Here is a 24,984-nt window from a genome sequence, read left to right as displayed (position 1 = left end):
AAACGTATATCTGTTCAAAGTGAGAAAAGAGGTTGAATGAATGCAATTAGGGGGTAGTATTTTGTCAATGTTGTTATGCATGTTTATTCCCCGCCGTCTGGGCAGGGGGCGCGCACAAAGGCATAGCACGCCCCCCGGTTCGAGGCAGCGGCCCAACGGTGGACGCCACGCAAATGTTAAAAATCGCGCTCACCCCGCGGGGTGAGCCGACTGGTTGATGAGGGCGTGGTGGGTGCTCCTGGGGCGATTGTCAGGGGCAGCCAGACCGGGGTTAAAAGGGACTGCAAGTCCCTGGAGGGTCATATTGTTTACTTGACCCTGCCTGCCCCTGACGATCGATCATTGAGTGCACACCTCCAGAGGACTGGAGGAATTCTTTGTCATGTTTGGGCACAAAGCTGGTGAACAACCTTGGCATCAAGAATACTAGTGCAGGCAAACTCAAGATGGTATCAGAAGCCTTTTGGCTCAAACCAGGGTTGCGGTGCTGTGGGTGTAGGAAAGAGGCTAGGGACGACCGCTACCGCAAATGTCCATAGCTCCCCCCACGGTACTCCATTACATGGCCCTGGGAATCTGAATTTGGGGGGGATGGAGACTGCACCAGGGGAGCAAGGTATGGCCCGGTTGCCCAGGACCATCCTCATCGGGTGCCAGGGGGGATCCCTTGGTTAGGGTTGGCTCTGGAATGGTTGGATTGGGGGACAGTTTTCATGCTGGCTATCTTGAGGGGGCAGGTGAGTCTCGCCTTGTGAAGTGTGATTTGTTTGGGGGTGGGGGGGACACAGCCCCTAGTCTACAGTTGATGCCACAGGTGCTTGGTGGGTGACAACCATGATTCCTTTTAAAGAACCAAAACTATGACTTGAGATGCATGTTGTAAATAAATATTGGAAATTAAGGATGAAAGAAAAATACAGAAAAATGTAATGAGATTTTTTATGTCGTGTTTATGTGATTGTGAATAAATACGGCCTGAGAACTGTTATATTCTCTGCTGCAGGAAGGTATCGGTCTGCTTTGTCTACTGTAATGTTGGGGGGCGGGGCAACAAAAATTAAGTACGCTCCTTCAGGTGAGAGGATCGCAGATTGGGAACCAGTGTGAACTATTTGGATATTTGGTTGAAGGTCTCGGTACGGTCCCCCACCTGTGCATTTGCAGCAGGGATAATGCCAGAAAACAGGATGCCGGTAAGTGCACACACATAGAGAACCTACATCAAGATCTTTATCAAGTTGTCAGCCGCGCCCAATTCCCTTTAAGGGAAGAACCTCAACCTAGAGGTGGGAGGGCGAACAAAGGAACGTATAAAGTAAGAAATAAGTGATAACTACTTCCAGATATTTAGGAATCCTTTTGAGTTATTCGAGGTCTAAGGCACCATTTCTGACTGGCAGCTTTTCCAGGTGGAAAACTTGGACAAAGAAGTAGAAATGTCAAACATTCTGCCAACCACAGCACCTTATTTACCAACTGAGCTTAGAATGGAAACTGACGTAATGACCTGTCCCTGTTAGGTAAAATCTCAGCCTGACCTTGGGATTCTCCCATCAAAAAGGAGCCAAGATTAAGATGAATCAATCGCTGCCCGTTTTCGAGCAGGTAAAGTTCACCCGATCTTCCCTGAAATGCACACATGCAGTAAATTGGCATTTAACTGAACATTTATTGTGAACCTTCCTATTTCTGTTCCTTTTTCCTCTTTTGTTTTTATTTTCCTGAATTCAAAGCTCCATGAGTTATGCACAATCCTAGCGATTGTCTAGTAAACAAAGCAAAAACCTAAAGGGATAGCAATGAACAAGTTACTTACCCTCGGTAATGGTCTTTTTGGTGGATACTCTTATCTAACTGCAGATTCCTCACCTTTACATTATTCCCCAAGTGTCAGACTGGTTCTGGAAATTTTAAAGCAGTACTCCTGTGTGCCTGGAGTTGGCACCACGTGGCTTTGCACCAACGTCGTTCTGCTCCCGAAGTGACTTGCAGAGCTGCAAATAAGCACTCCTCTGGCTTGCTGATGTCAGTTGCTTTTTAGGTTGTCTGCACCCTCAGATGCAGAACCCAACAGCAGATTGGTCCTAACCAGTTTGCAAATATCAAGACTTGGAACCTCTTTAGATCACACAACGCTTGGCAAATCTAACAGGCCTCGCCTATGCAAGAGCTATTGGCTTTGGCAATATGTTTTAGCCATGTTGTACACCAGTGTGGCTGCTGTTCAGTATGACTAAAAGTCAGTGGTGTGGGGTTGAGTGGTGTAGATTGGGGCAGAGTGAAGTGTGGAACAGTGGTGTGGGATAGGAAAGAGTGGAGTGGTATTTGGTAGAGTGGGATGGGGAAGAATGGGGTACAGTAGGGTAGATTATAGTGGAGTAGAGAGGGGTAGATTGGAGTGGGATAGATTGGGGTGGATTGTGGTTGAGTGGGCTAAATTGTGGTGGAGGGGGTAGAGTGGAGTGTAGTAGTTTGAGTGGAGTAGATTGGAGTGAGGTACATTGCAGCAGGGTAGACTAGGGTGGGACAGATTGGCATATAGTGGGGTGGGAAAGATTGGGGTGGGGAAGATTGGAGTGAGGTAGATTGAAGTGGGGGAGTGCAGTAGCTCGGAGTGGTAGAATGGAGTAGGGTAGACTGGAATGGAATGGAGTTGGGTGGAGTGGGGTAGACTGGAGTTGAGTAGTTTAAGATAGTGTAGTGGGGTGGATTGGGTGCAATGGAGTGGAGTAGGGTAGATTGTGGTGGAATGGGGTAGATTGGGTTGGACTGCAGTGTGGCACATTGGAATCAGTCAATCAATCAATCACAACATTTGTAAAGCGCACTACGTACCCGTTAGGGTTTCAAGGCGCTGAAAAGGGGGGTGGGGGGGGGGGGGGGGAGGGTTTGCTGCTACTGGTCGAAGAGCCAGGTCTTAAGAAGTCTCCTGAAGGTGAGAAGGTCCTGGGTCTGTCGCAGGGAGGTCGGGAGGGTGTTCCAGGTCTTGGCTGCAAGGTAGGAGAAGGATCTGCCACCGGAGGTCTTGCGCTGGATGCAGGGAACGATGGCGAGGGCGAGGGCGAGGTTGGCAGAGCGGAGTTGGCGGGTGGGGGCGTAGAAGTTGAGTCTGTAGTTCAGGTAGGCTGGTCCGGCGATGTGGAGTGCCTTGTGAGCGTGGGTGAGGAGCTTGAAGGTGATCCTCTTGTCCACGGGGAGCCAGTGGAGGTCTCTCAGGTGGTGGGAGATGTGGCAGCGGCGGGGTACGTTGAGGACCAGTCCGGCGGAGGCGTTTTGGATGCGTTGGAGGCGTCGGATGTCTTTTTCTGGGATGCCTGTGTAGAGTGCGTTGCCGTAGTCTAGTCTGCTGCGGACGAGGGCCTGGGTCACCGTTCTTCTGGTTTCCGTCGGGATCCATTTGTAGATTCTACGGAGCATGCAGAGGGTGTTGTAGCAGGAGGAGGAAACTGCGTTGACCTGTTTGGACATGGTGAGGGCGGAGTTGAGGACGAAACCCAGGTTGCGTGCGTGGTGTTGAGGAGTATGCAGTGGAGGTGGTATGCAGTGGAGGTGGTTTGTGCCAGTTGTTGCAGGTTTCTTTGTTCTGTCGCAGGTGAAATTGCAGGCGCTGCAGGAGAAGGGTCCTTTGGTGTACTTTGGTGAGGCCTGGTAGCATGTTGTGGAGCAGCCAGGTTTGAGGGCGATGAGCTGGTTGGCTGAGTAGCGGCGTCTGGTGGTGCGGGGGTCTTGCGGACCAGGGGGAGTGGTGCTGGGTGCGGTCCAGGCGCAGACGGGCTGTGCGCGCCCGCTGCGCGGACGCGCAGCGCCAGCCATTAAGAAAGGAAGGGGAGGGAGGAGCAGCTGGGAGGTGGGAGGGAGCAGCAAATGGGGGCGCGAGGGGGGCGGGGCCGCAGGGAGGCAGCGGCTGGGAAACGCGGCTAAGGGGAGCGCACAAGGGGCAAAAAGGAGTCACAAAACAGTCAAAAAAGCACAAATGGAGCAAAAAGGCACAATAAAGCAAGGCACAGAATACAGTCACAAATACGGTGAACATGGCACAATGCACACAAGTCTAGCGACGCTTACCAGAAGCCCACTAGACACCAGGGATGAGGCGCAGGTGGATGCCTGCGGGTGGAGGAGGGCCTCGAACACGCTAGCAGCAGCGTGGGCGGGGGTCAGGGACACGGACACAGCAAGGTGGTGCTGCGGACGTGGGGGAGCGAGCTCTAGACCGAAATCAGGTCAGAGGTCGCTCAGTGAAGGAGATGTGACTAGATTTGGGTAGATTGGGGCAGGTAGGTGAAATAGATTGTGGTGGAGTGGGGTAGATTGGGGTGGGGGTCGATTGGAGTGTGTTAGATTGGGGAAGAGTTGGGTTTGGTGGGTTAGAATAGATTGGAGAGAATTGGTGTGCAATGGAGTGGAGTGTGTTAGATAGGGGGTTCAGTGGAGTGCACTTGCTCAGACTGGAGTGGTGTAGATTTGAGCGGGGTAGATTGTGGTAGACTGAGTGGATTGGAGTTGGGTAGATGGGGTAGAGTGGAGAGAGGTAGATTGGGGTGGAGTGGGGCAGAGTGGGGTGGAGTGGGGCAGGGTGGGGTGGAGGGTGGGGTGGAGTGGGGCAGACTGAAGTGGGATAGATTGAGGTAGAGCGGGTGGGTTTGGGTAGACTGGAGGCGAGTCAGGTGTATGGGGTACAGTGGAGTGGTTTGGATTGGGTGAATTGGAGTGTGGTACATTGGAATGAGTGGCTAGACTGAGGTAAATTTGAGTGTAGTGGGGAAGACTGGAGTGGAATGGAGGTAGAGTGGGGTAGATTGTGGTGGACTGTGGTATATTGTAGTGAGTGGGGTAGTTTGTGATAGACTGGAGTGGAGTGCAGTAGAATAGAGTGGAGTAAATTGGTATGAGGTACATTGGAGTGGGGGTAGTTTGGGGTGGAGTGTGGTAGATTGGGGTGGGATAGATTGGAGTGGGGTAGACCGAGTGGAGCGGGGTAGATTGAGTGAAGTGCGTAGACTGAGTGAGTGGGTAGACTGGAGTGGAGTGGGTTGGGGTAGATTGCATGAAGTAGAGTTGGGTAGTGTGGGGTAGACTGAAGTGGAGTTGAGTGGACTGGGGTACAATGGAGTGGATTGGGGTAGACTGGAGTAGAGCGGGGTAGCCTGAACTGGGATACTACAGTGCAATGGGCTAGACTGCGGTGAGGTGGGGGGGGCGCAGAGTGGAGGAGCGTAGAGTACAGTGGCACAAAGTGGAGCGACATGGAGGGTCGTTAAATGGAATGACATGTAGAGTGGAGTGTTATAGAATGGAGTGGCATGGCGTAGAGTGGAGGGGCATAGAGTGATGTAAAGTGCAGTGGTGTAGAGAGGAGCGTGGAGTATACATGGTGTGATAGCGCACTGCCAACACTCTTAACACCTTTTCAATTGAAACGGTCATAACATTTGCATAGATATATATTTTTACCGTGCACAAATGATAATGTATGGAAATGTCATCACCTACTGTAATGATGTGTTTTGAACATATTCAAATATTTGTTTCCACCACACTTCAGAATTACAACTCAATTTGTACTTTCCCAAATCTAATATATTATAAAATATCAATTAAGTTCATTTTTGTGAAGTGCTAAAAAGAACTTTCCTTTCATAGCAAGACTGTCACATAAATTCTCTTACTTTGAAGTCAGAGAAAGAAAAGGAAACATAAAGCTCCTCCGGAAGACAGAGCCTGACATTTGACCTCAGTCTTTGAATGCACAGCAAGTATGACAAGATAATAACAAGATTTAAAGGCCTGTTTACAGATAACAAGCACTAGGAAGGGTACAGTAAACAAGCAATGCTCCACCAGATAGACATGTTAAAGCTAGACAGCCTAAAACAAATAAAAGCCAACAAATAGAAAGCATGCAAATGTAAGTTACAAACCACAAAGCCAATGGTCAGCAACTGGCGGAATGTATTCCCAGGAGAAGCTTTCAGAATGCCCACAAGAACTCGGTCTGGTAGGCTCGACATAAAAAGTCCAGTTCACAGAACGGGGAGGCCGGAGAGTTAGTAAGGAAACTGTGGTTAGATAGAGTATCCACCAGAAAGAGCATTACCGAAGGTAAGTACTTTGTTCTGATGAATACTTCAAACTACAGATTTCTCACCTCATAAATAAATACCAAAGCAATACCTACCAGGTGGATGGTCAAACCAGAAATTCTTACAGGACCAAGGAGGCAAAGTGCCCCTCTCACTGTTCTATGAGTGGTGGAAGATGTGGGGGTTGCATCAGCTGATGTTGATGGTATTGCTATCCCCTGCTATAATCACAGAGGGGACGAAACTGCTGGTGAAACTGTTTCATCAGAGCAAACAGACCCAAGCAAGGTGCTGTAGCCCTGATATTCCTGAATCTCTCAAGGGCAGAGTTTGCCTTCTCAGCAAATAAGCAAGAGCCATCAACAGACCTGTCCATTAGGAAGGACTGGACATCTCCAGAGAAACCCGTAGGCTGTATTCAGGCATGCTTTCCGAATGCAACACTGGTGCCTATTTCCCTAATTAGGCAGTCAGTAGTGTCAATTCCATATCTTTGATATGTGTGAGAAAACATCGGATATCTTCAGGAAGAGTGGGTAATACCTGGGCTACTGAGTCCCAAAGAGCATGGGAATAGTGGGCAAACAGGTAGCTTGCATTGACCAAGTGCAGAGTAAGGCTGGCTTATGAAAGCATGAACTTGCCGAAGGTCTCAATGTACTTAGACTCACAGTCTGGCTAAGTAGTGGGGAACGTGTTTTGGTTGATGCTACTCGTGGACGCCTATAACGGCCTTCGGATGCTGGGTTAGATAGGCTGGGTTGCCTGGAGCAGGGAGATGCAGGACCTTAGTTGAAACATTTGTTTTCACCTCCATGGTTAGCAGTAGGCAGTCAAGCACCTTTGCACACCCGCATCACAACAGCGAAGTAGGCACTTTCCTCAGTGACTTGGCCAGGAGGAGAGACCAATCCAGTGTCTCTCAAAGTGTCCAGACCACTGGCATATTATAAGTCTTCATACAAATTGTTATGAATGCATTGAGACACCAATTTGTCGTCATCATATTGGTTTTACATGAATCCATGTCAAAAAAGTTTAGGAAAAGCCTGTATCTGGCCACAAAGTAGAGGCAATGTGACAAAGTCCAAAGGGTTACTGTAAGACTGGCGCCCAGAGGGATCCGGGCAGAGTCCAAAAGCATTATCGGTTGTGCGCCTTTATCTGGATTCCATGGTTTGGGCATCAGGATTTATGCATGAAGACCCGAAGGTCATAGGCAGATCATGGTGTCGGGACCAAAGTGAGAACTGAAGCTAGTGCAGAACCTAAAGCATGTTCGGAGGGTTCAACTGATGCTGAGGGAGGACCCACCAGTGAAGTCCCAGGTGGAGGACCTTGCACTTCCTTGGGTCAGAAGGCACATCAGAGCAGGCCAGTAGAGTTCCATAAATGTTCAGCACGTTTCAGGGAATTTTATCTGCTGCAAATTACCAGTGGGCCCAGAAATTCAGGTTGCAACAGTGACGGGCCTCTGAATAGGCTTCGAAGGAGATCAGGATTGGAAGTAAGACAGAAAGGCACATTTAGGCCCTCAAGACTTCTCTGGAGTTTGAGAGTGGTGGAAAGAGACATAGTTCTGCTTCAGCTTCTTTTGTTTCTTTTTAGACCTACCCAAAATGACCTACCTGACCGCAAAATGCCATTCTACAGGAACGACTTCAGGAGCTGGAACAAGTCTGTTCATGGTGTGAAAGTCTTCCGGTGCTTGGCGACCAAGCTATGTATCATGCTCCCATATGACCTTAGGGTTCAACCTGGGAGTACTCACTGCATATCTTGGATTTGTGTTCCGAAACAAGACACCAAAGACATACCTGATGGGGATCTGTCATTGCAGTCCTAAATAGGTTAAAATCCTGTAGTTTTTGGGGATGACATCTCTCTTGCATACTGGTTATCATAAACAAAGTCTCTTCAAAGATGAGGGGAAGCTCTGGAGCTGCGTCTAGTGACATGGAACTAAAGGAACTGACATTAGTTTGCATATACCGCTCCGCACATCACTTCTGGAGTAGAAAGATGTTGGGTGCAGAGCACCACCTTCATCAGAAATGAAGCCACTGGCTTTTGCAAGCTTCCATTTAGAAACTTCCTTAAGCGATACTGCTCCCTCATTTGGACAGATTGTGATGTCCTCCACCCCTTATGCACAAGTTGTGGTGTTAAAATGTGACCATCTAAATTCATGTAAGTTTATACGGTCCTCAGTAATAGCTAGACCTCCTTTGTGTACAAGGACCCTCGTTTTTCCCAGTTCAAAAAGCATCCTTTTGCTCCTCAGCTAAAGAGCAACAACTTTAGACATATAAACTGATTTTGTCAGGCTATTATCAACAAAGGCATCTCCTCAAACTTTGGTCATGCAGGTTTTACTACTGCCTTTTCTATCAGGCTCACAGACACTGCTTGAAGACACAATAGAGGATGCACTGTGTATCACATTCTACATCAAACCTATTATAAATAAACAAAGCTAATGATACCACTAATAATCAACCAATAGCTAAAGACTTGTTGCTTGGCAAACTCAAGGAAAGATCCAGCTTCAGCAAAATTATGACATTTGTCAAAGGAACACATCTTCTTTCTTATTACCAAACTGAATTCTATACAGTTCTTACAAAAGATTATACCCTCTACAGACTGTTAACGTGCACATGTTTCTGAACATTTGTTAGAAATGAGGTCTCTAGGTGGCCGTGGTTGGTACCCTGTCCAAGAAGAGACCCTCATTACACACACACAAACACGTTTAGAAAAATAGCCACTATTTATCTGAGTAAAACTAGAGAAAATGAAAAGAATCTGACAGACACAAGCAAAGATACACATTTTCAAAGAATAAATCTTAGTATAGCGCTTAGAAACACAATACCTCCAACTGGGGCTATCACGACGACTTGACAGAGTCGTTCCCAACGGTCCAATGCCAGTCGCAAGGTTGTGCGGGCCGGTCACGGAGTTGAACGGACCCCAGGTACAGTACTTCAGAAAACAGGGAAACAAAGACGTTGCATGGAGTCGGGGAGGTGAGGCGTTGCTGGAGCTGATGCAGCGTTCGTTTCTTACTGCTACCAGGGAGGTGAGATGTTGGTTCCTTACTGCTAGGCAGGGGAGATGAGGCGTAGTTTTCTTACGTTTGCAGGGGAGGTGATGCAGCGTCGGTGGCAAGGCACTGGTTTGTTACGACAAGGGGGGGCTGATGAATCCGGCAGGTCAAGACGCGAGGCGTCGACTTTGCGGTGTCGTGATCACACCACAGAGCCACAGGTGTTGCAGCGGAGTTGGGTGTCACGGATGTCAGTGACAAGGCACTCAGGACTCACACTGTGGCGGAACTTTGGAGTCGCGGAGGCGGCGTCAGTCATGGTTGTTCCACTGTGGGACCAAAGCCCAGTGCAGGCAGCAGCACGGTCGGACGACAGGGCCTGTTCCGAAGTCGCTCTGGAGTCATTGTGCTTGTTTCTTCTTGGTTACACCAGAAACTCACTCACAAGGGCCCAGGAGCTGAATTTTGCCGCACTTGGCAAGTCAGGACTCTCAGCAACAGAACTCAGGTGTTGGCAGATGAAGTCTTTGATGTTCCTAAGATTCTTAACAGGAGGCAATTTCAATCCAAACCCTTGGAGAAGCCTTGGAAGCAGGATGTAGAAGTCAAAGTCCAGTCCTTTCACTACTAGGACAGAAGCAGCAAGCAGCACTCCAGCACAGCAAAGCAACAGGCAGAGTGGCAGTCCCTCCTACAGCATCCTTCTTCCTGGCAGAATGGCTTCAGTCCAGAATGATTCTAACTTTGTAGGTCGAAATGGCTGTTTAAAACTGCACACACAGACACTGCAATGGCAGGTCTGGGACATGTTTGCAGGGCCACTCGTGGGTGGCACAATCAGTGCTGCAGGCCCACCAGTAGCAATTCATGGACAGGCCCTCGGCACACCTGGTGCACTACAGTAAGGACTTACTGGAAAACCAAATATGCCAATCATGGATAAACCGATCACCAATACAATTTAGACAGAAAGCACTTGCATTTTAGCACTGGTCAGTAGTGGTAAGGTGCCCAGAGTTCTAAAGCCAACAATAAGGAAATTCAACACAGAATCAAAAACAGGAGGTCAGAAGCAAAATGTTTGGGGATAACCCAGCAAAAAGGGCCATTTCCAACAATATTTTTCCAACACATACGTGATTGTTATTCTTATCTTCGCTTACTTTGCACCTGTGTGATCACCAAATACACTGAGCACCCTCACTGCACTGGTTGGTCTTTGTGTGTTTTCACTAACTTTTTCCTGTGGTCAAAAATGTGAAAGAATTAAACCTATTTATGTAGCATCACGTGTATGCAGAGATGTCTACATGGCTGCTCTTGTGGTTTTCTACTTTCGTCATACAACACTAACTACAACACTGCTGCAAGCATCTTCAGTTTGGAGAAACTTGCAGGGAGGTAAATGGTCCCGCCTCCTCAGCAAGAGGGCAACAAGGAGAAAAAGGCCTTCAGTCCACACAACAATAGCAAACAAACGGTTTGAGGGAGACCTGATTCTTTGTGCTTCTACAAGTGCCACGCCTCAACCTGTGATTCGAACTGTGACAAGAATTAAAGCTCCACCCGTGCTTACAGTTCCAGACACCTCAACCTGTGACTAGACCTCAAGCTCCAAACAAAAATGTTACTGCCAGAAGTTATAATTAATGGAACTCAGGAGCACACATCAAATATTTATATTTCGTATATATAGGTTCAGATAAAGATCCAAATCTCTTAGAGGAAGACAATGGCTTTACCAACTATGATAGGGATAAAATATTTTTTCCAGTATCTTTACCAGTTATGGGCAGGGATAAACGTTTTTTCAGTGTTCTGGGCACACCGCATCTGACATGTTTCCTAGCAGAGATGAATAAGAACTAAAAGGAATGAACTGACAGACATCAAAAATATATCCTGCATTAGTCTTAAATTAAAAAGGATAGCCACTTCCATTGTGTCTGCCCACTATGCTCCATGCTGGCATCCAGCAAAATATCCTTCCAATATTCCAGCTATGTCACTCGGCTGTCCCCAGCTCTGGAGTTCTCTTGCTAAGGAACTCTGCAGCCACAAACGCTTTAAAAATCTGAAATGTCATAAAAATCAAAATGGTTGCTTATCAGTAGGAGTAGTTTTGCAGCCTGAAGTGTTTTCTGGATTCACATGTTAGGCATCTATCTATTCCACCATCTAGTGGTCTGGTCTGGAAAAAAAGTATGTCCTCCTTTTCTATTTTTTTTTTTTTTTTGTGGCCAATGTCGATCACCATTTGGGGATAAGCCCATTTCCAATGTGACATCAGATGGCACCCCAAGAAGTTAATGTGGGTGGTTGCCATCTTCAAATTTTGTTTTTCCTCTGTTTTTCTATTCTGTATCTTTGACTTATTTGGAATTTATCTTGCCTTGAAGTGTTACTCATTGCACTGGTTTGATTCTATCTTCATTTCCGTGGAGGCAGGTCAGTCGTATGTGAATCCGGAAAACTCTTCAGGCTGCAAAACTACTCATACTAGTAAGTAACCATTTCTCTTTGCAGCATGAGTCCTTTTCTGGATTCACATGGTGGGGATCTGATTACGTAGTGTTATTTCGTTCCTTGGGTAGGCTGGGCTGAAATTTGGAGGGGTTGGCAAACAGGTGTTTAGTACTCTCTGCCCAACCTGTGCTTCCTTCTTTATCTGGATGTCCACAAAGTAGGGTTTAGTGAAGGTGTGCAGGGATGAATAGGTCGAGGCAATACAGATGCCTCCAATGGGTGCATTTGCTAAGAACGCTAGGGTTTGTCCATTTTTCCTGGTTAAGTATGCCTTAGGACATGTGGCTACAGCCTTTCCCACCCTTAAGTAGCAGGTCTGTATAGTCTCCACTATCCATCATGCGATCGTACCCGGTGTTCCCTTGCTTGCCCTGGCAAAGTAGACAAAGAGTTGGTGGCATTTACGAAAAACAGTGCTCTTAGCACATCCAATGTATATAGCACCTTCTGAGCCTGTGACTTTGGCTCCTAGAAAAAGACCGGTAGTTGGACATTGAATTGTGATACCACCTTTGGCAGGAATTGTGGGTGTGTTTGCAGGACATCCTTGTCCTTTTGACTTTGAAGGTATTGTACCTGTATCGTTAGTGCTTGTAGGGGTGTAATTGCTATCAGGAACGCTGTCTTTAAGGTCACAATCTTCAACTCCATCTTGTGCATTGGTTCAAATGGTTCTGTCATCAGTTGTGTGATCCCCAGGTTCAGGTTCCACCGTGGTGCTGCTGCCACCCTTGGTGGTGCTACTCTTTTTGATCTTTCAAGGAACATTTTCACTACTAGGAGTGTGAAGAGGCTATTATCTGTTGTACCTCTGGTAGTGGTTAATATTGCAGTCAGGTGGATCTTTAGTGATGCATAGGTCAGATCACTGTCCAGTAGGTGGGCAAGGTATGTTAGCACTGTACCTTGCGCCATCCTTGATTTCATCTTCTTGTTGTCACTGCACCAGTAAATGTACCTGCTCCACTTCTCCATGTAGCGCTTCCTAGTGCTTGGATTTCTAGCCTCCATTGTCAGTAGCCACACTACTAGGTTGAGTATGTCGGGTTCTGGCTGGCACACTCATCTGTTTTGCATAGTTAACAGGTCCTTGCTCTGATTGGAATCATCTGTCATCTGGACATCTCCAGTAGGTCTGAATACCATGTATGTCTATCACACTGCAGGGCTATGAGTATGTGTGATGTTCTCCCTTGTCTGGCTTTGTCCAACACATGTGGGATCAGGGAAACAGACGGAAAGGCATATGCAAATCTCCCTGACCAGTCTATCGACAGAGCATTTACTCGATTGGTGGTTAGGGAACCTGGACGTGAAGTCCTGGCATTTTGCATTTTCTGGACATGAGGCTAAGTCTATGCTTAGTTTGCCCCAATGTCTGAATATGCTGCCTAGTACCTCCAGCTTTATCTTCCATTTGAGGAAGTAGTTTTATTGCCTGCTCAATCTGTCAGCCTCTGTGTTATACTTCCCCAGGAGGTGAATTGTTACCAGGGTTATTTTCCTTTGGATCGCCCATTTCCATCTCTCCTACGCTAGTCTTAACAGTGGAAAGGACATCGTTCCTCCCTGTTTGTGGTAGAACAATGCTTTTGTGTGGTCTGTCTGGATTAGTACTGTCCATCCCTTTATGTGTGCTTGGAAAGCGTTCAATCTAGGAAACCTAGGAAAACTGCCTGTAGTCCCAGATAGTTTATGTGTTTCATGGTGTCCGTAGGACTTGAGTCCTCTGACCTTCAGGTTGTCCATGTGTTTTCTCCAGCCCTATTGGGATGCGTCCTTTGTGATAGTCATTGTGGGGGCTGGTGGTCTGAAAGGTCTCCCTATCCTCACATTTGTCAGGTTACACCATCTATTTTTTTGCACCCTTGCTGTGACAACCACTAGATTCTCCTTCATTTTGTGGCTGGTGACCATGCAGCCTTGAACGCAGTGTTAGGGGAATGCATGATACCATCATGACCATCAATTTCATGACAGTCCTCACTGTCAGAGACTATCCCTTCTAGTACATGCAAGTTTGCTTTGCAATTGTCTGTCTCCTGGGGACTGTATGCCCATGCCATTCTTGAATCCAGGACTGCTCCCAGGAATGCTTTCACCTGTTCCAAGTATGGTGATGATTTCTTGTGGTTTATGGTGAATCCAAGATGCTGTAGCATGACAAATACTTCTTGCATTATCCGGTGGCATATTTGCTTTGACTTTGCCTTTACCAGCCAATTGTCTAGGTATGGGTAGACATGGATACCTTGTCTTCTCAAGTGTGCTGCTACTGCTGCTAGATATTTTGTAAACACCGGTGGTGTGGATTTGATGCCAAATGGTAGTACTTTGTATCGGTTATGTACCCTGGCCACAACAAATCTGAGGTACTTCTTGAGTCTCTGGTTGATTGGTATGTGGAGGTAGGCATACTTTAAGGTGACCATGTTTTTTCTCTTCCTCAGGAGTGGGATTACCCCTTAAAGCATTGTCATTTTGAAGTGATGAGTCTGTATGAACTTGTTTACATATCTGAGCTCTAGGATAGGCCTCAGTCTCAAGTTTTTGTTTGGTACACAATGTAAAGTTAGTAAATGCCACTGCCTGTCTCCTTGAGAGAAAAGCTCGCTGTGGCCCGTTTTTGGATAAGTTTTTTGACTTCCTTTCGCAATTGTGTGAGTTCCTGTTCCTTTAACAGTCTTGCTCTTGGAAGAACATGCAGAGTTGGCCTAGTGAGTTCTTTTAGTACCCATGTCTTATTATGTTTAACATCCAATTGTTTGAGGCGATGGACCTCCACTCCTGCAGGAACCCTCCTATTATGCCGTCTTTGATGTCCGGGGGTGAGCTGTGGAGCAAGTGAGTCACTTGCTTTGTTGATCCCTCTCCTCTTGGGGACTGGCCTCTTCCTCAAAAGGGCAGCCTTGCTGGGTGTTGCCATTGTTGCTGTGCCAGCTTCTGTGCCACCTGATGAGAGAAGATTTGCTGTTGTTGCTGGTGTTGTTGGTTGGCTGGAAAGCCCTCATCTTTTGGTCTTCTGGCAGCAGCTCCTCCTCTTCTAAAGGACTCTTTGAACTACAGTTCTCCCATCGCCTTTCCAGTTTCATTGTTCTTATTTGCTGTAGTGCTACGTCCACTTCCGGTCCGAAAAGGGAATTGCCAGTGAAAGGCATAGTGATCACTGATGCCTGTACCTCCGGTTTGAAGCCTGAGACCCTCAGCCAGGCATGTTTTCTGAGTGTAATGCCTGTGTACATCTGTCTGCTGGCTATTTTTTGCTGCATTGAGCAGGAGTTAGCAACTTTTTTTCCCTTCCAGACTACAGCCTTTGGTAGCTCACGGAACTCTTCTGGAAGGTGATGCATCAGCCCTTCGATCTCATCCCACTGCTGGTGGCCACAGCGGTGGTGGAGTGCATTAAAGTTGATTATCCTCCATTGTGTGGCCGCCTCTCTCTCAATCTTCCTGCCCCCCCAGATCCAGCCTCTTACTCTCCTTCCCAGATGGTGGCCCTGTTGATGTGGGGGTGCTGTTCCTCTTTCTTGCGGTTGCCACAATGATGGAATCCACAGTAATGCTCCCAGGATGAACTGGGGCATCCTGTGTGGAACGTTTGTACTTCTTCTCCACACAAGGGGTTGTTGCCCTTGTTGTGGCTTGCTCTCTGAAAGCCTCCATCCCTTAATAAAGGATGCTGGGGAGCATGGGCAGATAACGATTTGCTTTCTGGAAGGGCACCAGAGTTTCCAGTAGGAAGCAAGAGTTTTTCCTTCTCTTTCTCCAATTGGATACTATACATGCCTGCTGCCTTTTTGATGAAGCTGTTGTACAAGGATACGTCGCCCAGGGGTGAAGGCCTCGATGGGTAGTTATCAAAGACCTCTTCGGGGGATCCAATGTCGAGGTTATGCTGTGTGTCTTCAAACTGGTTGTGTTCCTTGAACTCTGCTGCCTCCTCACCTTTACACACAAAGAACTCCTCCTGTTCTTTCCAATGTGGCTCCGGTGTTGAGGGGACCTTGATGTCTGCATGCTCGTCCTCTGCCTTAGATTATCCCGAAGGCCTTGTTGGGAGGTAAACCTCCTTTAGGGGGTTGTCAAACTCCTCCTTTCTCTGGAGAAGGGCCACCATTTCGGCCTCAAGTCTTCATTTCTTCTGCTCAACCTTGAGCTCGCTTTGTTAGGCATCAAGTGAGGGAGGCATCTTCCTTGTCTTCATGTCTTTGCTCTTTTCCTTCATTTCCTTCTGAGCATCTGCTTGCATTGAGGATTTTGTCCAAGGCTTACCCTAATCAGTGATCTTTGGTCAGGACAAATGTGGCTTCTTTTGTTTGTGCCAGCTTTCAGTTGTTTCAACTCTGAGGCTGCTTCCGAGAACTTCAAGACCAAGGACTTAATGTCTGAGCCTTTCAGCAGCTATTTAATCTTCTGTTATTTTCTATCCACGTCTTTCGCTGCCTCCTTTATACTGTCATCGTTTTGGTGTCAGTTGTGGTGTCTTTGGCATCTGTCTCACCTCCTTGCACTGGTTAGGCCTCCTAGATGTTCTTCTAGTCTTCACTGGATAGGGCAAGGTCTTTCAAGGACTCTTGTGGGTGCTAGCCATGGCATGGTGTGCTAGCTCTTGTCAGAGTTGTACATTGAGTGTCTTCAGGACAAATTCAGCACAGCTTCACAATCTTCGTCCTTCTGGTCTTTCAGCAGGCACAGATGACAGACCTCATGTGGATAACTCTGAGCAAACCTGTGGTGACACTTGGGGCAGAACTTAAAGGGGCTAGTCTTCTTAACTCTCTGATGCCAATCTCTTCTTAATTCTCCAGCCTTGTGCAATTCACTGGCAGGGTCTCCCATCGGAGTCGAGAAGGCTTCCCTTCTCTGTTCTTCCATTCTTCCTGTGGCCTCCAGTCTTCTTTGGTCTTTTTTTGTGCTGAACCACAGGCTTTTTTCCAGTCTTTCCAAACATTCTTCAGAACTCCTTTGTCATGCTTCCAGACCCAGGCTCTGTTTGACATCACACAGGGTTACCACCGAATGGTGGTCAACAACACCCACAAATACAACAAAAAATAAGAAGAAAAGAGATATACACATTTCCAGACCCAACCACTAAATAGCGGAATAAATGTCCAGTCTGTGAATCCTGATGCAAAACCTTCCATTTTGGACACTTTGTAAGAGTAGACAGGCAATTTGCACCAGGACACAATTTGGTTCACGGTGAACCCCCTATGCCTTTTATTACTCAAAACTGACATGGGGTAGTGAATGGGAGGAAGCAACAGTGTCCAACAAAGGAGCACATTTCTGCTGCAATAAGGGACGCTAGAAATGTAGAGTAAATAAGTAGTGTAAAGTGAAAGTGGTGGCATAGGATTCAGGGTGCACATTGTAGTTTAGGGTAGAGGAGTGTGCTGGTGATGATGCTGTAGAGGGAAGGTGTAGATGGCTGTGCTTGTTGTAGGTTAGGTGGAGATGTAGATGCTGGTGAGAAGTGCAGTGTCTATGTGGTTCGTATGCTGACAATTAGGAGGTGTAAGTGTGAGTTGGTGATGAAGTAGTGAGTCAGTACAGGATCCATGGAGATGGCGTAACGCTGTAGACAGTTGTGGCAACATAGAGTGTGGGTCATAATGTAGGTTAAAAAGAGGGTAGGTGCAATGTGGTGGTGTAGGCACACTCTGCCCTACTTCTAAGCCTCCACAGGCTTAATCTCATAGGGCCAAAATTAATATTGCTGGAACAATAAGTAACCCTGCCTGTTACTCATGTGGCACAGCATGACCGCATAACTGCACTATGGTCAATAGCACTAACAAAAAATGCACACCACACATCCAGAAACAAATGTAATATTAATAATCAATTGTTGGGTCGCGCTGTGGACAAATTTGTTTATGATCTCGTGCTTAAACACTAAAATTGCAAATGACAGACATGTTTTGAACATAAAAAATTTTTAAGTTACATAAAGATACGGAGTAATTTTTTATACGGTAAGCAACTTATTAAAAGGAATTATTAAGTGTGTTAAACCTGCACACAAATAAATAACATTACATACAGCTAGCAAACGTATTAGGTAGGCATACTGAGACACCCATGAATCTTTCTTAAACAGCATTATTATCCGTAATCTGCATACTTCATATTTTTCTTGATACGTTAGGATCCAGTCTTCTGCAAAGCTAATTATACAAAAGCACTCTCCAACAAGCCATAATCAAAACAACCTTGTTCAAACCCTTGATTAACAAGATGCCCTAGAAAACTAAATACATTTAATCAATAATTGACTTTTCTTACCTTCAACACAGCAATGAACGGCACAAAGTTAGCCCTCTGCAGTCCATTTTTATAAAGGTCTGAAAGAGAAAAAATCTATTAACCTCCCTATTTCACCTTGAAAATACTGCTCACAAGATGCCATTCTGAGAAAACACTGACTCCTGTTGTGAAAAGCTGAAAAGAGGTAACAGAAAACTGGCTTCAGTTTCAAATGATCTGACCAGCTCAAGTGCCAGGAATTGTTTAACAGGCAACAATAAATATAATAAGATTTACATCTTCAAGAATAGCACATACAGTATATATGAGACACATATTACAACTCAACACACTGCATATGGAATACAGTTATTCACTTTAAATGTTACTGTTTTGTGTTACTGAATGTTACTGAATGTTATAACAATAAACAAAATACAGACTACTCGAAGTCTATTACACACGGTGGCCGAGTGGTGCCTATCTCAAGAGTAATTATCTGTCTCTAATGCAGTAGTTTGTTTAGGACAAAAACCATCACTCAACTTTAGCTTGGATGCTTTATCATAGCTTTCCTCCTCAAACCACAATCAATAGCTGTGGTGTGGGGTACAACTTCCCCTCCAGCTCTACTGAAGGATGGTCCCTACGAGGGCAGCGGGGTGGGTGATGGCAGAGTCCAACAGAGAGGGAATGTGAATTAAAACTGTCTCTTGTTGGAACTAAATTTGCTTATGTCTGCAAGGGATAGGATTAAAAAATGAAAGGGGAAAATCTTCAACCCAAAGTGGGTGTGGAGGCATTTGTCAGGACCTACAGTCTAATCATTCTGCAAATCAAGTAATGGGGGTGTTGGGGGTAAAACCACTGCATTTGAGCAATAGAGTCAGCCAATTACCCTTCAGGTGGGCACCCTTTAGTAGGTGTGGAGGCATTCGTCAGGACATATAGTTACTCTTCCTCTCAAGTAATTGGGAAAACCACTATGTTTGGGAAATAGAGTCAGACAATTACCCTTCAGGTGGGCACCACTGACCATTTAGTATAAAAGACTCCAAGTACTCTGTGTGTTTTGTTATTCGAGTAGGATTAATACTCTTGGGTATTTAAATACTCCTTGGCCCTTTTTCTTTTTGTGTATTTAATGTTATAACGTGGGAACAAGAAATTGGACTATCTTAGCTTTTTCCTCAACATAAACCAAGAAAACAATGAGCTAATATAACTTCAGTACAAACATTAACAAACTTGAGGTTCTAGTCATGCCCCCACTAACTCCCCCCCCCACCGTTTTCATTCAAGAAACTCAATTTTCACCTACAAATAAAAAAAAAATTAGCAACATAGTGTCATGTTTTCAAACTGGACCTCTAGTGTACATTTCATTGAAATGCTTTACTAAATATTTTATGAATTTTTGAATAGTAGACGATCAAAAACACATTTAGCTACAATTTTTAGCAATTCAATTTCTATCCAACTATAACATAAAAAAAAGCGCTGTAGAAGTCAATAGGTCTTTATACCCTATATTGATTAAGGATACAAAGGTACAATAAATAAGTTCTAATTCTCTTTTACCATATGGTTGAACTGATGTTATTATTAAATACAACTGTACACTTGCTATGGTTATCGAACCTTCTGCGAACAAGAGATGGTTAAGGAACCAGTTGTGAAGTGGTAGAAGTAAGAACGACTGCTTAGGCCTGGACTTGCCTTTTTGTGTTGCTACAGGTAAAGGTGTCACATGCTGGTAATTACTTTGTCATTTAGACCAATATAACAGCACATTAATTTGACAGGTGTCTGCAGAGAAGGGTCACAAAACCTGAAGGAAAAAGCTAGAAGACATTTTATACCCCCAAAGACTGTAGATGAAGACGGCTGACATGAACTTAGGACCACAACAGTGCTGATACAAATAAAGTTGGACAGAATCCAACTTCAACAGAGTGAGTACAGAAGATGATTTAAAATCCAATGGACAAAAATAAAAGACAATGTAGCGATGAACCCACCAAAAACGATTTCAACTAGATTTTGAAAGCATAAAGACCATTACCTTTTATATGGTGAAGATAGGAAACATGAAGAGAATGGGACAAATATTTATTTTCGCTCAGCAGCCTTAACAGTAATAATGTAATTCAAAGTCTACACCTCCAAAGAGTCTTTGCAACAAACAGAACACAACAAACAAAGAGGCAGTCCCATTTATCTGACAACCAGGAACAGCACTTCCACTATCTTTGGTGCCCAGCACCTTTCCTGATTGTCTGATATTGGACTGATGGGTTTAATGTTGAATGACTTGTTTTGTGCTGCTATTTGATGTTTGGTACACAATACACTGCTAATTCCTCCTTAGGGATCGCATAGGCTTTGCTGGTTCTTATCTTTCCCACAGTGCGCACGCCTTTCCAATAGGGGGGCGTGGGCCGGAAGGCTCTCGCGATTCTCTACGGTGCATCAAGCTGCAGGGCCCATCAAGAGACCAGCTAAATTATACACACTGCCTGGCACCCTAGCCGCTTCCTTCACAGAGGAGGTCGCGCAGCTCCATAACTTGAAGGAGTCGCACTCCTCCCCTGGCTTGCTTACAGCTGTGCGTGGTGATCTCCTGCTACCAACAGGGGGCGTGGAAGGCGCACATCACCTCACTGAGGAGCATGTACCAATTCCCTCCATTCCAGGAATTCATGTGCTCCTCGCGGCTCGTCATCAGCCCCTTCCGCTCTTGAAGGGTTTTTGTTAACGAGCAAGCAAGTCAGCACACTGCTCCCCAATTGTTTTATTGAGTGCTCCAGCAAGTGGTTATAAATTGGAGCATATTTTTTCTTCCCTGCCAAGCCCAATGTATCTAGAGGGCTGATATTCATAAGCCTCAAGCATTGGCTAGGAAAAATTTATAAGTGTTCTCTTCTCACTGAAAAAGGACCAGATTTAATAAACATTGTCTAAGGCAAGCTTCTAACTGTTTTTTTTTCTCTCACTGAATTCATCCCTGCCTGAACCTCTTAAAGCCCACCTACTTACTATTGCTGGAACGGATGATTATTAATGGGATTTCACGGAGGAGGAACAAAGCTCCTCCCCGTTCATGAGGACTTAACAGATGCCATTGACGCGTCCCTTGGAAGGGCAGTCCCTGTAGCCTTGCAACCCTGGAGTCAAAAAATGAATGATCTCGCTGTCTGGTGCAGTATACTACCCCCGTCTAGGGAATGCCCAAGGCCTCAGCCTCTTAAATACATTGGGTTTGCCCCTAATAGCAAAGAAAAGGCCAGACGGGACGCCAATGCAAGAGAGTCAATTACCTCCTCTGATGCCTCTGAAAGGCTCAGCCAGGCCCTCTTGAAAAAGGCCCCTTGACGCCCAGGAGGCACAAGGTAATTCCCAACCTGATGATATCCCGAATACGATTTCTGCTCCCACCTGGGAACAGATGATTATGCCGGGGAAGGTTCAGACACCCCTTACGGGGACTCTGGCAACAAACCAGGCCAGAGCAGACTGTGGTGACCGTAAGGTGATGCCAAGAAACCCAGGCTGGATAAAAAAGGTGATCAGGACTCTGCAGGTGTACCAGGTATGCTTAAACTGGAAGATATCTACCATCCCCGATCGGCAGACTGGGTCTCGGCTGCAAGGTGGCATGGTATGTGGCCAGCAACATTAGGAAACCCATGGACCAGGAAGTACAGGGGCATCTGAGGGCCAAATGCCCTATGCACTCTTAGGCCAATAAGGTGACATGACCCCAAAATGGCTACGTTCATTGCAAAAGTTATCAAGGACCCTAAGAAGGTTCTGGACCGTTCCTGGCGAGCCTGCCCGAATAAAGTCCTGGATGTCTTGGGGCCGCTTACGAAGATTCTAGACATGGCAGAGAATGACATAGATTGACCCTACTATCCTGTGAGGTTAGGCCTAACAAGTCCTGTGTTTCTTGGGCAACATCAATTGTGTCTTATCGACAGAGCACAGACACTCCTTCTTGATCAAGATTGAACCTAGGCAGGGTGAGCTCGCCACCACAGAAGCCGGTCCAGTGGTAAATGGGGTCTCTTTGGGGAACGATTTATCAAGGTGCTATCACTCCTCATGAACACCTTTTCATCCCTGAATAAAGCACAATCGATTAAAAAGGTCTTCAACCAATACATTTTTGGAGAGGCCGGAAGAGGTAGGGGGCACTCCTCCAACCGCATGAACCTCCATAAACTTCAGACAAGGTGCTCCATCCAATGGCAAGACCAGAAAAAATGTGGAGGGTTCTACCTCTCCACAGGTCGTGGCAGAGGACGTAAAAATAAAGGAGTCTTTCGAGAAGCCAGTGGCACACCAGATGGCACCACCAGTAAGCAATAAACCTTCTACACTACTCCGGGTGGGAGGCAGGTTACAATGGCTCAGACAAAACTGGGCATCCATAACAGTGGACTTGTTGGTGCTCCAAACTTTGAAGGGCTTCCATATAGAGTTCTACGGTACCCCTCGTCAAAACTCCCAGCCTTGCCTCCAGGTCTTTTCCCAGGAAGAGTGGTGAATGGTAGATCTGGAGGTGTCGGAACTCCTAGCAAAAGGAGTGTTTACGCAATCTGTCCACCATACCAGGGGCCTCTGGAACAATATGTTCCTTGTGGGAAAGAAGAAGGACCAGGGTTACATGACAGCAATAAATCTGAAAGATTTCAACGGGTGGGTGGTGTACCGTCATTTCTAAATGGAGGGGGATCCACCTTCTCAGGTGTATTCTGCTGCCCAATGGCTGGTTGTTGAGGCTCAATTTGAAGGATGCCTACCTATCTATTCCAGTCTTTACGCCTCACAGACATTTTCTCAAATTCAAGTGGGGTGGACAGGTTTTCAAGCTCATTTGCCTTCCGTTCAGCCTATCCTCTTCGCCTTGGTGCATCACCAAGGTGTATGACTGTCATGCGATGGCTTCACCCTGGGGGGGGGGGGGGGGAGGTCAGATTAATAGTGTATCTGGAGTCAGATTAATACTGTATCTGGATGACATTCTCCTAATGGATCAGGACAGATCCGCTCTGCTCATCCAACACCAGCTGACCAAATCTCTCCTGCAAAGTCTGGGATTCATTATAAACACTCAGAAGTCATATTTTACTCTGGCTCAATGAAAGCCCTTCTTGGGATTTGAAAGTAACACAATACAACAGTCGCTTTGATTACCTCAGAGTAAGATGTTTCTAATACGTCTGGAGCTGGGGAAAACATTGGCGAAGCACAACATTTTCTCTCCTTCATCTGGTCAGGATTGTAGGCCTGCTCTCCTCATCTAGTCAGGCGATTTTCCTGGGCCCTCTGTACTATAACACTTGAAGGCACAACACATCAGGAAGGGATTGTCATATGCCCAAAAGATAGATAGATATATATATATATATATATATATATATATATATATATATATATATATATCTTTTTCTCTCTCTCTCTTTCTTTCTCTCTCAGCACAGATGGAACTTCGCTGGTGGCTCTATCACATGCATGCATGGAACAGCAGGGCTTTTTTTTTGGGTTAGCCCCGGATTTGGTGATAGAGTATAATGCGTGCCACCTAGGATGGGGTGCAAGCTGTGGGGATATTACCACAGGAGGACAGTGGTCAGAACAAGAAGAGGATCTCAACATCAATTGCCTAGAGCTCCTCATAGGATCCTTCGCAGTGCGGAGTCTGGCAGCCAACAAAGAGTCCAACTCCATCAAGTTGAAGATGGACATAATCTCCGCAGTACAGTATATCAACCATCTGGAGGATACACTATCCAAGGTACTGGAGGATCTGACCAGAGAATTCTGCAGTAGCTACTGCCTTGGACACAATCTGTCGGTGACAGCAGAATATCTACTGGGAAGATCAACCAGAGTGTGGACTAGCAATCCAGACACTTTAAGGATTACAGCACATGGAAACTGGATTATCTTGTGTTCCAGAAGAGTATGGAGTGGTGGTGCCCATGCCAAGTGGACCTCTTTGCATCAAGACTTAACCATCAACTTACACGCTTCTTCAGCTGGCGCCCAGACCCTCTAGCAGAGGCAACCAACACCATACTCAAAGACGGAGTCAGATTCCGGAGGGTATGTGTTTCCCCCCCTTGTCCATGATCACCATACTCACGACACTAATCAGACGGCAAAAAGCGGAAGTGGTCCTGATGACACTGCTTTGGATTTCACAAGCTTGGTATCAAGCACTTCTGGCACTTTCCATGGATTCTCCAATCACACTTCCCCAGACTCCTCATCTGCTGTTGGATCCTCATGGCAACTTACACCAACTGGTTCAGGACAGTACACTCCGACTGATGGCTTAGAGGATTACAGGGGACATTGGGAAATCCAAGGCCTTTCAACACAAACTGCCTTCCTTATCAGAAGAGCATGGGCCAATTCTACAGTCAAATGCTATGGTTCGGCCTAGCGTAGATGGACACACTGGAGTTTGCGAAGGGACCTTGATCCCGTGGGGGCAGATATAGTGCTGCTTGTTAACTTTGTGTTTGAACTGGTTGCAAAGGGGTTGGTATATTGCGTTAACGTGTGCAGGTCGGCAATCTCAGCAGGCCATGTCCCTCTTCACGAACACCCTCTAATATGTCGACTCCTAAGGGGTATCCGTTTGTCTCTTCCACCTGAGCCGAGATATTCCTCGCTTGACGATGTAAATGTGGTACTACACATGCTTCAATAATGGCAGGACAATCAGTATTTGTCCCGAAAGGAACTAAAAGGTAAGTTAGCACCGTTATGGCTCATTTCTTGCAAGAGGGTGTCTGATAGCCCTGCCTTGGATATTACAGCCGATATGTTTACTCTGGATGGGGTGTCATTTACTGTTTCTAGACGTACCAAATCTAACACTAGGGTGGTTCATTACCCTTCCTTTCCTGATCATCCCAATTTATGTGTGGTCCATTGCCTGGCAGTATATGAAGCTATGACTGAGGAGTAGAGTTTGGCAGGAACGACTCAATTATTTATTTCTCTCAGGAAACCTTTCAAACCGCTTTTGGCAACAACCATCGCCCATTAGGT

The 24,984-nt window shown here is 46.2% G+C and overlaps 1 protein-coding gene across 1 annotated transcript in view; it reads right to left on the bottom strand.

Moving 5' to 3' along the window:
* Positions 1–24,984, bottom strand: part of AFG1L (AFG1 like ATPase) — a 481,876-nt gene that overhangs the window by 195,914 nt on the left and 260,978 nt on the right. The window contains exon 7 of the mRNA XM_069235452.1: positions 17,953–18,011. Within this exon, the coding sequence (XP_069091553.1) occupies positions 17,953–18,011 (59 nt within the window). The remainder of the gene's footprint in view (positions 1–17,952; positions 18,012–24,984) is intronic.

Source organism: Pleurodeles waltl, chromosome 5 (genome assembly GCF_031143425.1).
Source record: "Pleurodeles waltl isolate 20211129_DDA chromosome 5, aPleWal1.hap1.20221129, whole genome shotgun sequence".
Lineage (NCBI taxonomy): Eukaryota > Metazoa > Chordata > Amphibia > Caudata > Salamandridae > Pleurodeles > Pleurodeles waltl.
This window is presented reverse-complemented; position numbering and strand designations above follow the sequence as displayed.